This window comes from Durotheca rogersii (assembly GCF_024521655.1).
Source record: "Durotheca rogersii strain YMJ 92031201 chromosome Unknown GGS23scaffold_10, whole genome shotgun sequence".
NCBI lineage: Eukaryota > Fungi > Ascomycota > Sordariomycetes > Xylariales > Xylariaceae > Durotheca > Durotheca rogersii.
In genome coordinates, this window is record NW_026251241.1 from 1,111,673 (window position 1) to 1,129,022 (window position 17,350).

At 55.4% G+C, this 17,350-nt stretch overlaps 4 protein-coding genes across 4 annotated transcripts; 2 read left to right on the forward strand and 2 right to left on the reverse strand.

The window, feature by feature from the left end:
• The first annotated feature begins 6,981 nt into the window (after positions 1 to 6,981).
• GGS23DRAFT_61303 (uncharacterized protein) lies at positions 6,982 to 9,296 on the forward strand. Its single transcript, XM_051520531.1, has 2 exons — positions 6,982 to 7,588; positions 7,796 to 9,296. Exons 1-2 carry the CDS (start codon positions 7,305 to 7,307, stop codon positions 8,886 to 8,888), a joined length of 1,377 nt encoding a protein of 458 aa, XP_051371965.1. The 5' UTR covers positions 6,982 to 7,304; the 3' UTR covers positions 8,889 to 9,296.
• Positions 9,297 to 10,675: 1,379 nt separating this feature from the next.
• Positions 10,676 to 11,984, forward strand: GGS23DRAFT_61314 (uncharacterized protein). Its single transcript, XM_051520544.1, has one exon. It carries the CDS (start codon positions 10,793 to 10,795, stop codon positions 11,453 to 11,455), a length of 663 nt encoding a protein of 220 aa, XP_051371966.1. The 5' UTR covers positions 10,676 to 10,792; the 3' UTR covers positions 11,456 to 11,984.
• Positions 11,985 to 12,592: 608 nt separating this feature from the next.
• GGS23DRAFT_605282 (serine/threonine-protein kinase hal4) lies at positions 12,593 to 14,140 on the reverse strand (the record flags this gene model as incomplete). The annotated part of the gene is made up of 2 exons (XM_051519728.1): positions 12,593 to 12,724; positions 12,797 to 14,140. The coding sequence occupies 2 exons, from the start codon at positions 14,138 to 14,140 to the stop codon at positions 12,593 to 12,595; spliced, it is 1,476 nt and encodes a 491-aa protein (XP_051371967.1).
• Positions 14,141 to 14,323: 183 nt separating this feature from the next.
• GGS23DRAFT_61349 (uncharacterized protein) lies at positions 14,324 to 15,164 on the reverse strand. The gene has a single exon (XM_051520569.1). It carries the CDS (start codon positions 14,963 to 14,965, stop codon positions 14,507 to 14,509), a length of 459 nt encoding a protein of 152 aa, XP_051371968.1. The 5' UTR covers positions 14,966 to 15,164; the 3' UTR covers positions 14,324 to 14,506.
• Between the last annotated feature and the right edge of the window lie 2,186 nt (positions 15,165 to 17,350).

Here is a 17,350-nt window from a genome sequence, read left to right on the forward strand (position 1 = left end):
CGCGGGGCAATTCTCCTCGCGGCGCATGGCGGGGTCCTCGGCGATCGAGACGTCACCAACCCCAGGATTTCTAGGGGTTATGGCTTCGCTCTACTCGTCTTCGGGCTGAGGATGGCTGCAATATATTTTCCCCCTCGGCCTTCCCAGACACATGGGGGGAAAACCTACGTACCTACAGCTCGGCGTTCTCGCCACTGAGCCGGAGCTAGACCGGGCCAAGGACAGGCGGACGAGACAAGGAGGGCCACACAACTCCAGTTCTAAAACCAGAATAGTGACATCACTCTTTCGTGGCCTCTTCCATGGCTCCTGGCCCCGAGTACGCGACGGCGACTGGATATTAGATCTCCTATTTCACTGCATCGTAAGCACAGCCTATTCGCTCCGGAAGCGCCAGTAGGCCCGCGATGCGGTCTAACGCTAGGACTGTATTTCGCCCGGCTCGCCCGTCCTGGCGCCGTTCTCCAGTTCCCATTCACGGAAAAGGTGATGACAGGGAACGCCGTGGTCCTACCGCCCTGCCGCGAAGACGACCTCAAGTGGTTGGAGCTCATCCAACTCGCCCTACGAAGTTGGAATGAATTCGAACCGCTTAGTCCGCAGTTAGACCCGCGTCTGGGGCCGTTGATGCTTTTGTCATGGTACATACATTGCAAACCCATTTGCTCATGTCATGCATTACGTCGTCTTCTATCTCGTTGTTCCTCACCCATTATCTTAACGTCTAGACTGGGGCCTATCCTAATGTAGCTTCAACTTAATAGGGTCTTCAACAGATCCTACCAGGGTGATTGGTTATGCATATGAATATGCATGTTGGGTAATTTAGAGAGAGCTATTCTTGTGCATTTATGGCAATGCATGTGCATAGCATGCCATAAAGTGGACCTTGATTGGATAGGTACCTAGGTACTTAGTACCCGTCTCGGTCTTGTGACGGCGGCTATGCAGGATATAGAGCACCTCCTAAAAAAGATGGGGAGGATCAGTGAGATCAGATATGATTGTCGCACATTTTTCGTCTTGGCCCGAGTACCTCACCCACCTACGTATTATTCTTCTATTGTTGTCATTCTTCTTATCGTTCTTTTTATCTATCTGTTTATCCTCGAGGTCGGACTTCCATCGTGTGGGCATCCCTGGCAATTGCCATATGGAGAGTGCACTTCGCAAGGTGGCATGGCTGCGTCCCTCCGCACGTTTATCTAGCCTCCCAAGGGGTTTAGCGATCTGATGAGATCTGACCAGCGCTCGTCGAGGAAGGTCGGGGTGGGCAATTGTGAATAGACCATTATTGCATGGTTACGATGCGAAGCATTTGCTACCAATGGGGTGGCGGTGATAAGATCGTACTGCTCGATGCCGAGTCGGAAATCTGAGACAGAGACTCTCGTAAAGCAAGCCGGGAATGGCATAGGGAACTTGAATTAATAATCCAGGGAAATGAACTACTATAGAAAGCAGAGCAGGGGGGCGAATAAAAAAAAGAGAGAGAGAGAGGACCAGAAGGGGTCACGAGGGATTCTCCCTTGTCGTCACTGGCTGAAAAGGTCCTTCTCCGTTTTGGATCGGACACGAGCCAAGGGTTCGCGTTTCAACTTGCGAAGGCGCTTACATGTCATGATTGCTATCCCTTCGAGCCCGAACAATCCGGTATTCGGCAATTCGTGATTCGTAAATCTGTGATATCCGCGTTAATGCGTGCCTATGGATGCCAATGACCTGCTTGTCTTGGCCGCTCAGGAGGAGCGGAGGGGGGCTTGCCTCTCCCTTCTTGCCTATGCTGCCACGTCCTAACAGCCGGTGGTGACGGATGACGATGACCATGTTGCTGTCACCAACCGAGGATCGGGTCGAGGCAAAAAAAAAAAAAAAAAAGGCTGCGCGCGTCACAGCAGGGCCATTAACTAGGGTCTCCTACCTTATTTCCACTCTACAATGCTTGCTCACACATCGCGATTCACAGGGTACAGGGCGGATCAGCAGGGGATGCTAGACAGACAGACGCTTCCGTACGCGGACAGGATCTACGGCGGCCTTGATACGAGCCGAAGAACCACATGCGTACCTACCTATGAGTTATTGTCTGCGCTGGTATCCATGTCAGCGATCTGTTTCTATCCCGGACGGGGGAGGAGAAGGCTAGTGGCTATCGCCCACGGACCACCGCTCCTAGCCCTGACACGGTAGTGCAGGCCGTGATCCCGTAGTCTGTTCCTTTATTCCTTTGGATTGGAGACGGTGACCGAAACGGTGAAACGCTGGCTGGACATTGTATGTGTATGTGTGTGTGTATGTCTGTATGTATGTATGTCTGTATGTGTGTCTGTTGTGTGCGAGCGTGCGTGGCCAGCCTTGAATATTACCTACCTCGTACGGGGTATCGTCGTAATGTTAAACACTTCCACGCATCCGTCTGTGTAGGGACGTTCCCGACCGGGAGGCAACGTATGTAGGTTAGCTGATCGATTTGGCGCGATTTGGGCTGCGGCGAGGCGCCGGGAGGGAGGTTGGTTACTGGATCCGGGAATTTCTGTTTTACGATGTAATCCCCCGCTAGTATACCTATATATGTGTGTGGGTGTATGTGCGTAGAAGAGTGTGTGGCAAGAGGTAGGTATATGAGATGTAGTATGGGAGGCTGTCTTAATGTGTTGGTGTACTACCAGGCACTGAAGGCATAAGGTTGTTGGGCACACCGTGTATGTAGGTACCTAGGTAGGTAGCACCTGTAGCGTGTGTAGAGATACCTAGGTAGGTACACGTCGAGTCTATATGTCGGTATGTACCTCTAATTGAGGGGGCGAAGAAAAGAAGCGCTAAGGCAGGAGAACCCGTTCCAAACCGACGGCCTTTTTGGTTGGGGGGTTCTGAGAGAAGGACAGGCCCGGCGGCCAGCACCATATGAGTAAACTACAGAGGGACACTCCGCCTACCTAACCCGGCCTTAGCCCTACCTTAGGTACCTAACCTACTTACCTCTTAGCTTCAACCAACCTTACTTTCCCGTGCTCGGCTGTAGGAGAAAGTCAATGGGCAGAGTTGGAGGAGGTAGTGAGATGCCCGCGGAGCTTCATTACTGCTGGTAACTACGCCGATAACGTCCTCGGGCCATTTACAGCACCTAAATCCGCTGCAGAAGAGGTTACCTACCTACTTACCTACATATGTACATACATAGGTGGGTAGGTACCGTATAGTGGTGCAAGCACAAGCAGCTTGCTGCTCTCAACTTCACCTGAATTCACCTGACGGTGGATGTCACACTCATCTACCGCAGGCGGGCCACCCGGCAGCCTCTCGACGAGTGAGGTCGGCCTCGAGACAGACGGATGGAGGAAGCCGATGCGCGTAGTCACATCGATGATCAATCAATCAGCGCTTCCTCTTGCCCTCTTCCTCCCAAGATTCCTGTCGTGCGGTGCTGATAGCCAACAGCGACGACTTCGGCGACTTGTGTACCGCGAGCGGGCGAATGAGAACACGCACGCCTGTCCGAGCCGAGGCAGCAAGGGTTGATCTAAAACTTCACATTTCAATAGTCTGTGTCAATCCAGCAGGGCCAAGTCCTCCCATCACATCGTGTATATGTAGTGTCATGTTGCGGATGGGGACGGCGAGAAGAAGGTCTTGTCAACTTCCTTCGGAGCCCTGGTTTCTGCCAGAGGGACAGAGTCAGGTATTACTCATAGTCGCCGCCGGAGTGGAATCATCAGGATTTCCCCTCTTGCCGCCTGGGACCCAATCACGTCCACGGCAACTCCTGGCACCGCACCTCGACCGTGTCAAGGCGGGCTGCTAAGCATCAATGTAAAACAACCTACGGAGGTAGAGCGACGGGGCCACCGCGCCTTGGCAGCCAGGCTCCATCCCTCTATTCCACCCGTCGCAGACCCCTACCATCCATCATCAGATACCCGACAAAACCCATCGGGAAGAGGGAAAGCCAAAAACGAGCAGAACCAGTTCCACAAGGCTTCCATCTCCCTCACCGTTTGCAAGGGGATGCTATATCTAGCATTGCCCCGCGGGACGGGGGGGGGGGGGCAACTCGGGATTACTCGTACCGGAAACGTATACAGGTATACGTTGCACGTAGGTACATAGTTGCACGTAGGTACATAGGGGGACAGGCAAGTGAAGCGTGTGATTGGAGAGAGAGAGAAAAGAGACATATAAAAAAAAAAAGTATATATAAAGGACCAGTAAAAATAACGCATGATAAGTAAAAGAGACGGAAGAAACAAAACTCTACGCCCTGCTGGTGGTGGCTTATGTGGGTTCGGGGACAAGAAGCAGAACGGGTATGTGGCTAGAGAGAGACCATTCATCTCCCTCGGTTGCGTTTCACCATATTGTCCATATTGTTTCCTGGATGGTTTCCCTCACCCGAACTAGACCGAATCGATCGACGGACATGCAGTCGAAGAAGCGATGTTGTAAGAAGGGGGAGGAAAAAGAAAGAAAGGAAAAGCACAGGAGAAAAAAGAGGAAGAGGAGGCGAACACGAAGCATGGAAACGATGTGGTGGCTGCGACGGCGAAAGAGCGGGCGGAGGTGGCGCGCATCCGTTAGATTTTATGCGTATTGGATTTGTAACACATCTCTCGAGTTTCCCAAGGTCGTCGCCCATCAGCGGTCATGTCCCTAACATAGCACACGGCATCCCCCCCCCCCGAGGGAGCCCGCCGATGAGGCACAGCTGCACATCTTACTCCCCTACTAACTTTATTAATTGCACCTGCATAGGCGGATTGGGCCTCGTTTGTATTTTTATCCTTATTCTTACTCCCATTTTCTCTGCCTCTTTCTCTGCCCGTCTCTATCTGTCTACTACGTACAACGTAGTATATGTACTCTACGCTTAGCGGTGCTACGTTGTATAGTAGGCAAGTCACGACAAGGGGGGTGGGGGAGGGACGGGGGTTGACTTGGACGGCCTTATGTTGGACGCGCGCCCATCACCTGGACGGGCCTGACACTGTTCCTGTCTTTCCTCGCCTTCTTCCTCTCTTCTCTCTCTCTCTCTCCGCATCGTGCCCACACTTCTCACACACAGGACGGAGAGAGCTGCGACACTCCTTGGCATTCCGTCTCCCCTTTCATCATTCGCCATTCGAGGGGGCGCAAGTGGCCAAGGGTTCTTCTTTAAAGGGTGGACTGGCTAGGGGGGGGGGAGGAAGGGGGCGGGTGTTAGAGAGAGGGCTAGGGTAGACTTGAATCTCTAGTGTCTACCTGGCGCACTAGCGTCCAGGCCGCCTCTATGCTGGACCTGTAGCGAAGCTAAAGCACGCTAGCGACTCAGGGTGCCAAATCGGGTAAGTGGTGGTGGAAAAAAAGAGGACAGGGAGTACTTGTCAGGAGCTGCAGGGCGATGCAAGTCTGTGCTTCTGGAAACACCCCGTGCCTGTGGAGGGACACCTAACCTCAGCACCCATGCTAGGTACCCAAGGTACCGTTTCCAGTCCGGAATAGAGGAATCTGTGTACATGCCTCGACGGCAGCGCGAGGTAGACCTACCCACATGCACCTGCGCAACCCTGGCGGCGTACCTGGGTAAGATAGATGCCGCTGCGGGTACTTGTTGCTCTGGCCGTGCGCGCCGCGTGTGTCCGTGTACCACCCGCCTGGCCGGCGTTATGCCGGTACCTGGCGCGACCACGCACGCGACGGCGAGTGCCAGTGGACACATGACGCCCTTAGGGGAGGCAGATCCCTAAAGCCGCCTGGCGGGCCGGGTACTCGTACGTACACCTACCTGAGGCCAGTGCCGCACGTCTGTACCTGGCTCGATTCCCTGGAGGCAGGTCGGTAACCCTTGGGAGGTCGGCCCATCTCAGCCTGCCCCTCCTTTTCCGCCTCGAAACATTTCCTACCCTTCTCCCTTCGGCCTCCAATAACTTTTACTTCACCTTGTCTGCCACCTTCATCCCTTCCAAACCTACCTTAATTCCACGCTTGCCGTACTTGAATCCTTCGCCGAGTCCTCTCGCTAGCCGTTCCCTTTCCCTGAAATCCCTTTTTCCTTATTCTCCTTCTCCTTCTCCTTCTTGTTCTTCGTCGTCTTCGCTTGCAGGAAACCCAGTCTGGTGCGGCCGTACATACAAATCTGCCCATTTGCTCAAATCTTCGAGTGTGCTGTTCCCCTCGAAATCTCCCATCCCCGACCCCAGCCACATTTTTTGGTACCTGCTTGCCCTACTATAAACGCGATAGTACCTAATTAGCCATCGCCCGCCCTCCGACCTCCGTCTCACCTCAGGCCCGCTCTCCCACTAGTGTGACGAGACCTGAAAGCCAGCAGCGACAACGACTTGCTGCGCAGTCATCGTTTTTCCGATTTTCCCCCTTCCCGTGCCGTCGCTCCAGGACCGGCGATTGGAGGCGTGCGTGCGTCGTGTGGTGCTTGGGTCGATTCGCAGCCGGCCTCGGGAAGACGACGACGAGCGAGCGAAGACGCGGCGAGCCGGGAAGAATCGTAGAGTGTCGACCAACCCCGACCGCGAAGAACAAGAGAAGGGCTGACGGCGACACCGAGTCTTCATCTCCTGAAACATCTGTCAAGACCGACCACGGACACCTTGATTGCCATCCGAACCTTCTTGCTTCGCCCATTTTACTTCGTCCCCGGACCTGCTCCCGCCGGCCACAAACCATATTTATCCTCTCGGTCGGCGTCTAGATCAGATCAGAAGTTTGTCGGCTCGCGTCCCGACACATAGCAAGCGTGCAACGGCAGACGGAGCTGAGGCGCGCTGCCTATTCGTGTCTTCGTGCCATCCGTGATTGGCAAGCTGAGGCAGCTCGTCAGAAAGCATTAATAGGTTAAATCGGACCATCCGCCAACCATTGGCGCGCTGGCACTGGGACATCCTCGCTGCCAATACGGAGTCGGGCAGATTGTGAGGATAAGGGACGGTCATTATTGGCCACAGGCGATCGCACAATAATCGGGGCCCGACACCAATACTTCTGCAACTGGTCGGCTGCAAAAGCGCGCAGGTGTCAGGAGGCGGAGAGGCTTGAAGTGCGGCGCAACTCACCAATCACCCTCTGCCACTGTCTCGCCCGTCCCATCGCTGCAACGCTTCGAGGCAGACGCCCATTTTCCTTCCTGCCCACTCCCGCGTGGCGCATAGCCATTTCAGCCGGGAGTAAGAAACGAGACAGGACAGCAATTCAGCGCCCAAGAAAAGGGGGAGGAAAAAAGTTCCGAAGTCTGCGTCGTACCTCCGGAATTACCTTTTTATTTTTTTCATCGTTTTCTTTTTTAGCACTTCTATAAAAATAGTTCCCTGCACACGATGAGCGCGGCAATCGCCATGGCCCCGTCCCCGGCTCCTCACGACAGACCGGCTTATACTGAGCTGGCTCCCGCGACCAGCGCTCCCGCTGGTGCTGCCTCCGCCAGTAACTCGTCGTCTGGAACTGCCGCTGCGTCGGCTTCGTCTCCCTCCACTTCACGCACAGCAGCTGCGGTCTCGGCCATCCCGGCCGCCAATGCTTCCACAACGGCTCAACGTCCTAACAGCCGAAGTCCCCCGCGATCCGCTGTCCAACCCGCGGCAAAGTCCTCTCCTGCAAGCGCGTAAGTCCCTCCGTCCATGTCCTTTTCTTCTCCCCCCGCCCTCTCCCCGCGCCTCGAATGCGAAGAGCTTGTCGTCGACTCCCTCGTGTCGTAGGATGAGGAAACGCGCGAGGTGGCCCAGACATAGGACGAGAAACACAAAACCACCTGTTCCTCGTGTCTTCTGCGTGGACAGAGAGCTGATCCGCTGCCGCGAATACATTACAGTGCGAGAAATGCACCCGGCGCTCCTGCACCCAAGATCTTTGTGAAGAAGGAGCCGGGCTCTCCGGACATCCCGACTGCGCGCCATCGCCCACGAAAACTGGATCTTTCCAAGAATACCCTTACCGGGTCGGGCGCTGCGACGGCACGCCCGGCGCTGGGAAGGGAGGGCCTCGGGATCCAGGAGGTTGGCATCGCATGCTTATCCCCCGGGTTTGTTACGCAGGACCCTGTAATGAAGGAACACCTGCAGCAGAGCTTGAATGTTCGAGAACAACAACGCCGAATCATCGAGGCGAGGCTCCAACAACAGTCGGCCAAGGGAGACGGCCCCGACAACGGCAAGGAGAAGGATCCCATTTCCCAGTTCGCCGCAAAGACGCCGGGCATGTCTCGGAGGAACAAAGCCCCCCCGGGCCTGAGCATCGTGGCACCGTCCCACGAGCAATTCGCTAATGAGCGTGTTATCCAGTCTGCACCTCTAGGGCAGACATTTACCACTCGCCACCATCCGCAGCCCTTGACTCGACACCTTGCCAACCAACCCTCGAACCTGTCGAGCACATCTCATATACACCACATTCCCGCAAACCAGACGACGAATCGTCTGCCTCCGATCTCCGACGTGTTTGCTGGACAGGGCCTTCCGTCGCACGCCGAACCGAGTAGCCGGCCGCTATATCCCGGCTCAAGTCACGGTCCGCTAGCGTCGCCCAGCCACCCGCCTCCGGGCATCTCGCAGGCTCCGTTGTCCAGTCGGCCGAGAGAGTATAAGTCGGCCGAGGAAGCCCAGCAAGAATTGGCTGGTGGACGGCCTGAACTGTTGCCGAAGCTTGTCCATTACACGGGACACCAACCCCCTACGCCCCCGTCACCCCGCAACGGAGCCGGCACCCTAGATACGGGCCGAGGCACGAGCAGGCGAAGGACGCGCGCGGAGTACGAGGAAGGGAGCAGCCCCCCTCTGGGTCACGGGCCCGCCGCCACCCGACGAGGGCCTTTCGGAGCCGGCCGCGATAGCCCTGAGACTCAGCGACAGAAGCGGGAGGAGTTCTTGAGGCTGTGCGAGAGAGCCTGGGACTTATTCCACTCATGAGGTCTCGCAACGACCTGCCCGCTGCGGATCGGATTGATTTTCGCTGCAAATTCACGACTTAACGCCACGGTACGAAATGCGGCTCCGCCCCGTGTAAACGAGGCTCTGGGGGGGGGGGGGACAATGTTTTATATATTTTTGTGCGAGACGGGAGTGATCGCCAGGGCAGAGGGTAGAAAGGCGAGTATATTACGCCTTTTTTCGTACCCGGGCGGACGGTACGCTGAACTCGGCACAGCGACCCACGCCTGCTACGGAATATCGTACATATGATCTTCCTACATTCTCAACGCGAGCCGCCCGTTTGCGGAAATAGGGTCGCGATCGAGAGAGACAGGGTGTTAATGTCTTAATAGCAGGCGCTCGCTGCGATATAGAGCGGCGCTGAGCCGGAGAGGCCTCTTTCCGGGGTAATTGTAGGCCGACGTATTCTGCCTATACCGACACTTGTGTGAGCGAGGAATCTTAGAGAGTGATGAAGCACCGGATGTCGACGGGGAGAAAAAGGGGGAATGGCGGGTATCAGGCGATACTTCCTCACATATCTTTTTTGGTTATTTTGTTCGGGCGGGCGCGAACGGGGAGGGGAGATGGAATCGGGGGAAGCGGAGCAACGTGATCTTTTTTTTTTTTGTCTTGCCTTTTTGTTTTTGGTTTTTTTGGCGAGAAGTGAAATCTTCATCACCTCTCTTACGACTTGTCTCCTCTGATTTGAAGTCTCTGGTCTTTTTTTTAAGGTCCCTCTCATCTCGACGGGCGGGGGGAAAGGTGGGAAGAGGGAGGAGAGGGCCACGAATATCAACCAATACGTATGGAATGGGGTTGAGGGGGGAGCGCGCGCACACGCACACATGCATATATATGTACGTGTGTATATCTATATATATCCAAAAGGGGGTGGGAGGAAGAAGGTATGTGCGGCCTGTGTGCGCGCGGCCCGCGTGGGGAGGCGAAGACGCGGGGGGTGACGGCGGCTCGGACGGGGGAGACCCGGGACCGCGGGGGGGACGCGGGGTCCGGGGCGGCGAAATACATACTTACCTACCCGTGGTTCTTTCTAATGTCTCTCTCCCTCTATGTCTCTCTCCCTCTCTCTCCTCTTTATATGTCCGTGCTGTATTATATATATATATATATACACACATACATAGGTACATATATATATATATCCCGCAGTTATATAGGTCACGTCCATACGTCCCTACACGTCTCGTAGTGCGACGAGGAGGGATCGATCCATCCACGCGAAAAGCCGGCCCCTCCCTCGCCCTGGCCCGCGCCCGCGCCCGTCTTTGCTTGCTTGCCCCCTCAGGGTATCGAGACACTCGGGCGGAGGGAACGGGTTACGTGGTCTAGGGGAGGGATGCGGAAGCTATGCCTGCCTACCTATACTTACGTGCCGCATACGCGCAACCCGGGCGCCGAGATATCCACGGCCCGGACGCCTGCCGTATCCCCGCCGCCCCCCGCGGAAGTAGCACCGGCAGATGCAAAATGGGGGCGGAGCGGGCGGAAGCGATCGGTCCGGGAGAGAAGGTGCGCGCCGGGGGGGAATCGCTCGCCCGGCGGCTCGGCGGGCGGAGCTGGGCCTCGCGCTCGTCGGGACGGGGGATAGCTACCTACCGACTTAGGCAGGCGTCCGCCTGTTCGGGTAGCTGGGAAGATGTGTAGCGTAGGCGGGGGATGCGTGCTGGGCAGAGTGAGAGAAGATGTACCTATGTAGGTACATGCCCGAGCATACCTCTGCCGCCAACTACAGACCCTCAGCACCTGTGATATGCTAGGCGAGGGACGGCGGAGAGGGTTTGCGCAGGAGCAGAGAGGCGGTGCTTCGTTGCGAGGCGGGAGCGTCTTCCCTCTGTCCTGTCCCGCGACGCGCAGCGTGTTAGTTCCCTGCATGCGGGATGGCGCGCCGCCGTGTGCGATACCGTGCGGGCGAGTCTGACGTCGCCACGGGGGGGGAGGTAAACCTTGCTGCTCGCGGCGGAGCAGCAGCAGCAGCAAAGTTCGATCGGGTTGCCCGCGCGCTGGGTGGCAACACGGCTTACGTTGCGCTGCTGAGCGATGTCGAATTGCCCGAGGGAGGCGGAGGGGGGGCGGATGGCGCACCTGGCACCGCGGGACGTCATTGTCCGCTGTCCCCCCCGTCGAGTTCCCCGAGAGCCGCCAAGTCCACCTACGGGATTTGCAATACACCTAATATGCATGTAGGTATGTCATACATATGTATGCACAGGCGGACGGGTCGGCGGCGGCGGTCGTGCTGCACACGCGCCTGGGCAGTCAGCTTTGACGACAACTTTCTCTCTCTCTCCCGGTGTCACGAGGGTAAAAGCAAGTTCCGAGGGAGAAGAGAGGGAGAAAAAAAGAAAAAAGAAAAAAAAAAGGAAAACAGACCCATACGAACGTGCCGTCTATCCGGCGTCGTTATACTCTCGAGGTTTGCCGTTCCGATTCTCCCCCCTTTTTCCCCCTCCCCTTTCTTCCCTCTTGAGTCACACCGCTTCCCCTTTCCCGCAGCGACACTTGCGGCCCCTCCTCGATCCTCTTGGCCCTCGAGACACTAAGCCCTCGCTGTGTAGGTTTGCCTGGACGGCTTGTATTAGGCCGCCGATCCTGTGTCGATCGTATGCTTGCTCTAGAGGCAGTGGCGCGGCAACTATATGCATCAGATCACGCACGAGACACGACATCCTCGTGGTTATAAGGTCACTGGATTGCCTTGCCACCTTGTATTGTTACCCTAGAGCGCTCCTCGGGAGGCCCCGACTCGATGGGCGGATATACACGAGAACGGCGGAGGAGGTTTTACCTGTTATGTTAGAGGTGCCGTCGATCTATTGCTCATGGTGGTGAACGACGAAGTAATTCGGCGCGTGTTTAATACTGTAAAATGCCAACAAGCAAAGCCGCAGGTCAAGGTCGCGAGGTCGAGCCTCGGATCTCGAATGTACCGCCAAGGGTACCCTGAATCAGATAGCCTCCCCCCCCCTTGAATAAGTGAGCCGCCCAGACCTTGGTTGCCATATCTACTACTCTTGACCAGTGGCGCCGAATGAGCGAACCGAACCGAGAGCCGCCTCCCCCCTCCCCTAGTCTCTGTGCACCTCTTGTATGAGTTTTTTTTCCCTCTTCCGCCCTCTCTACAGCTTCCCACGAGAACACGAGTATGATTCTATTCTTATACAAAGATAAGAGCCGCCTTCATTGGCGCTCACTCGCAGTGCGCGTGGCGCATCTATCGCCGAACCTGTTCCTTGATGCGCTGCGCGATGGGAATCCTAGTGTCATAGCCCGAAAGTGAAGCGGACAAATAAAAACATGTAATTTAAAAATACGAGCCCGAGAACGAAAGAAGAATGCGAGAAACCGTAACTTCACCAGAACTCCGTGCGGGACGAATGCACATTTTGGTCGTGTAGCATTTTATCTCATGCTCATTGTGTGGGGGCGCTCCTACTATGGTGCCGTCTTCCCTAGTTTCGCGAGAAAACATCAGGGGCCGCCATCTCACGGACGGGTACACCAGAGAAGAGAACAGAAATAAGGCTCACAGCATGCTCGTATTAGATCCGAAAACGGACGAGTAATCTTCCTTCGTCGCAGGAAAAGAAGAATCAAAAGACAGACGAAGGGGACGACGAAGAAGGGAGAGCCAACTACCCGCGAAGGGGGGGGGGGGGGGGGGGGGGGGGCAAATTCGCTCAGAGACCTTCCTCACCAGCTTTGCAGAGCTTGATTGAGCGACCCCATTCGGACTTGAGGACCTGCGACGCCGTGATACGTCGTGAAGGATTGGGGTCTAGGATGGAGTAGATGACGTTACGACAGCGGGCCTTTGATACGTTCGTCAGTATGGGGAAGGTGTCCAAGGTGTCTACGAATGGCGAGGCCTCGCGGAGACTTACCCGGTGCAGCGACTCGATCGGGCTGTAGCCCTCCTCGTCGCGGCGGCCTTGGAGATATTGCTCGTAGAATTCATCTTCGTCCTTCTTGGCTACTCGCCAGAGGTGCCGTCCCGTCCGCATGGCCATGTAGATGACGCCACAAGCCCAGACGTCGACCGCCCGGGCGTCGAACTCCTTCTCGATGTACTCCTCGGGGGCGATGTACGGAGCCGAGCCACAGAGGCCCGACACCATGTGGGCGTCGTCTTCCCAGGCCATCCTGAAGCACTCGCCGTTGCCGAAATCCGTAATTTTCAAGGCGCCGTGGCTAGTCAGCAGGAGGTTCTCCGGCTTGAGATCGCGGTGCGCGACGCCCATCTCGTGCAGGTACTCGACGCCGCGCATCATCTGCTTGAAGTAGCAGTCGGCCTCGACCCCCTCCAATTTCCCGGCCGACAGGACCAGCGTGTAGAGGTCGCCGCCGGAGCAGTACTCCATCACCTCGCAGTAGTCGCCCTTCTGGTCCTTGAGCAGGTCCAGCGTGTGGATGACGTTGGGGTGGCGCAAGGACGACGAGATGCAGAACTCGGCCGTGAGGCGCTTGCTGTACTTCTTTTCCGTCTCCTCGGGCCTGCGGCGGAACTCCTTGACGGCGAAGAGCTTCTCCACGTTGTCCACCTTTTTGTGCGAAATTCTCACGATGCCGAACGCGCCGCGACCGATCACCTCCTGGCATTTGCCGTACTTCTCGACCAGAGTGGTACTCTGGTTGGGACCCCCCTTCTTGTCGGTGGCCACCAGCTCCTTCGACTCCTTCTCCTGCTTGACAGTGTCGACCCAGCTCGACCTCAAGGACAGATCGGGTTCGGCAGGCTGGTCCTGCTTCAGACCGAGGAGGGCCTTCCACATGTCCGAAAGCTTCTCTTGTCGCTTACTACCCCTAAGGTGGTGCTCGTGGCCGCCGGGGGCTTCGGGGTCAGCGACAAATCGTTGATACTGCGCCGGTTTGGGGGCGGGACTCGGAGTATCGGCCATGGACATTTTACGCGGGATCGGGCTCGGCCTGGCGGGCACGTTGAGGCCATTCTGGCTGGGGGCGGGGCTCGGGACAGCGCGTTTCGACGGCTGGGACGCATCGGCGGGGCCGGATCTGGGGACGTCGTCCTTGGAGAACATGCGAGTAAAGCGATCCTTGATGGAGGCCTTCTCGGGTTGCTTCGGATGCGGCTCGGCATGCAGGCCGTCGGCGACAGGCTGGCCATTGGGTGGTCGCGTACTCGAAGGTCTCGCGGATAGCTCGACTGATTTTATTGATGATTGCCGAGAGGCGCCAGGGGAAATAGTTTTCTCGGAAGCGTTCGACATTTCTTCTCAGGGGCGGCGAGAAGAGATGAGCAAATGCTGAGGGTGACGATCCGGTCAAGTTCTCAATTAGGAAATAGGTCACTTGGCAACGAGAACCGGCGGGGGTAGGAGGGTAGGGAAGGCTTGGTTCGGCAAATGGAGGTGGATGGCGGCGGCTTGAGGTCGCCTTGGGGTGGGCTACGCCCAGGAGATGGCGACACTGATGACGAAGTGCAAACCGGCGTGTCTGGAATTGGGGGGGTGGTTGAGGGCGAGGGTTCCGCAACAGGGGAGAAGCAAAGAAAGGGAGGAGGAGAGAGGATGGACCTAGGAGCGGGAATGTGGGAATTTGTAGGGGTTTTTTTTTCTTCTTCCCGTGACGACAAGTTAATAATCAGATAGGGCACGGCAACTACCTATAGCGCGTCTATAGCGTATCGTGTATAGCGCGTGGCAAGTGAAGCGAATGGCGTTAAGTAGTGGTGGTAGCGGACGACAGCGGTATGGGCAGTAGTATAAGTAGGTAGTGGTAGTGGTAGTGGGAATGGTTTGGTAGTGCGCGGGTGGATTGAGCACTGGAGCAGTGGTGGGTGGCTGCAGTGAGTTATGTGTGGTGCAGGGCAGGGCAGGGCACCGCAAGTGTGGGGAGGCAAAAATGGGCTGGACGGATATGCCTAATGTAGTAGGCCTTGGTGGTGTAGGTCTAGCTAGCCTATGCCCAAAGCCTGCTCCTCTCAGTCTACGAACGGTAAAGTCTGTAAAAACAAAAAAGGAGAAAAAAAACCCCCAAAAAGAGAAAAAGGGAAAGAAAAAGGAGAGAAAAAAGAGAGAGGGCTTTTGCAACATATACCCTACTCACCTGGTTGTTGTTCGTCTGGCTGCCTGCTATGCAAGCGATGCCTGTCTTGCTGAGGCTGCGGATAGATGGGTGGAAATAGGGACTGCGTCTGTGGCCGGCGTGCGGAGTGTGTAGAGACCTGGCCTGGTCTCCCTTTCTTTTATACAAGAGCAGGGTCGGCAGGAGAGCGAGGGAGAGAAAACTTTTTTCTTCTCCTTTCCTCAAACGGGCCAGACTTATGTAAATGTATCGGACGATGGCGGGAATTCACTCGGGTTTCCGTGTTAATGGCCTAACGAAGCTCCAACTTTGCCGCCTCTTCCAATTCCGTGGTGTATTCGTGCAGCATAGGTGTGTGCGATGTAGGTGTGTTGAACTGCCAAGTGAAGGAAGGGGACAAATAGAATGACCTCAGTGACTGCAGTGACCAGGGAGAGAATAATGGCAGACAATGAAGTACAATGTGCAAGTAGCGTAGTGTTTCTCAAGTTAGCAACCCAACTCCAGCCCTCTTGTCTCTCACGCAGTGTCCTTTTCCGTTCCCTAGCAGATGTACCACTTCGACTATGACCATGCGTTCGTGGGACAACAAGGTTGAGATGGTTAACTCGAGCTCAGTTACGCCCTTGCGAGGCAGGGTTGCGTAAACAGCCGTCGCAGTCCGTATGGGAAACAGGTAACCCCAAACCTGCAGCGATCCAGATACCGTCGTTGCTGGCTGGCGTGGACAACTTGCCCTTAGTACACGTGTGGAACGTCGTTCGAACAGGAGCCAGCTGTGTACAGAGTGGATTTATGCAAGGAAGGGTGGGAATAATGGATGCTGAGGTCGCTTGCTATGAATGATGGCTGTCGGTATTGCTGCTCCGGTGCTGTTGATGGCAAACCAGCTGGGGGAACCTTGGACGGGTTCCAGTTAATGCTAGAGGTGGATTGAGCATTCGACAGCCGGATTCCGTTGCGAGCAGGTGAAGATGGTCATTGTCAAGTGGCTAGAGCCAAAGAGGGCACACGGCACACGGCACACGCACACCAAGGAGGAGGACAGAAGCAGCTAGAATTGGGAATCGTGGGAAGTCAGTTTGAGTTGAGCCGATCCAGGTGGAGATGGGCGAGGACCAGTACCACAATAAGGAATCTTAAGGAGGCAACGCAGCCAAGATGAGTTTATTTAATTCCAATCCCCTTCCCTTGTTCTTTCTGGGGGGGGAGGGGGGCGTAAATAAAATAAAATAAAAGGTACTCGGAGCTGCGGAGCAGGTCGAGGCTATTACCCATGGGGAGACATAAAAAATGGTTGATATAAGAGGGGAAAGAAGATGATGAAGAAGAGAGAGGACAGAACTCGAGGTAGGTATCTACATGAGGTGTAGTGATGTCAGGGCGCCCATATTTAGCGTCCGCCTCTTTTGCGTCTTTATCTGCTGTCTGGGAGAGGTAGGTACCTTTACTCAATGTACCTACATACCTGATACCTGCCTCCCATTATAACATCAAGGTAACCTACCTACCTCTAGCCTAGACATCTCTATAACAGTGGTGTGGGCATAGGTATGCTATGTTGCTTGTAGGTACGCACGCGCAACACATATCAGGTAGGTATGTGTGTGCTGCACGTGGGCATGTGCATACAATAGTCTATCCGCCTTTAGTTAGGCACAGTTGCTGGTGAAGATTCTAGTTTGACGGTTGGGCTAGTGAGCATATAAAGAGACAGACCTCCTCTGCTGACCCATGAGCACAATTGCCATGTGAATTACCTAATGTATTTCGCCTGGCACGCGGAACCTTCTCGGGCTCCGAGACGGACAGCGCGGGATGTATACAGCGAAACTTGGGCGGGATGAGAGAAAGCTATGGGATGGGAAGGAGGGGGTGGAAGGGGTTGATATGCTTTAGGCTTGAGATGCTGGGGGTATCTTGTAGGTAATTCTGCCAGACAGATACCTCCCAATATGCCCAGTATCCGTGGCCTTTCTGGGGTCATTCAGCGCTTCGAGCCTCACAGGTAAACGGCGGGTAGGTCCTAGTACTTGAATGAATGTTCACAAGCAGAAGCTAAGAGGTGCCTCCTACCTATACCTGTAAGTGCAGGTAGGTGAGCTACCGGGTCTCCCTCTTACAGACCTTGTTTATGTAGGCACCTACTAACATCTCTTATGTCTTCCACACACACACACACACACATATCCAATAGGCTACTAGGAGGTAGCTTTACTACATGTAGTAATAGCCCGGTAGTACATAGATTATATACATATACACCTACCTACCTTAGGTTAAAACTTCTGGTACATACATCCGGAGTAAGTGAGGCGTTGAGGTATGTAGAGGTAGAGATAGATACCTAGGTACCTGACGGGTATGCACTCTGGATATACCAAAGTGCTTCT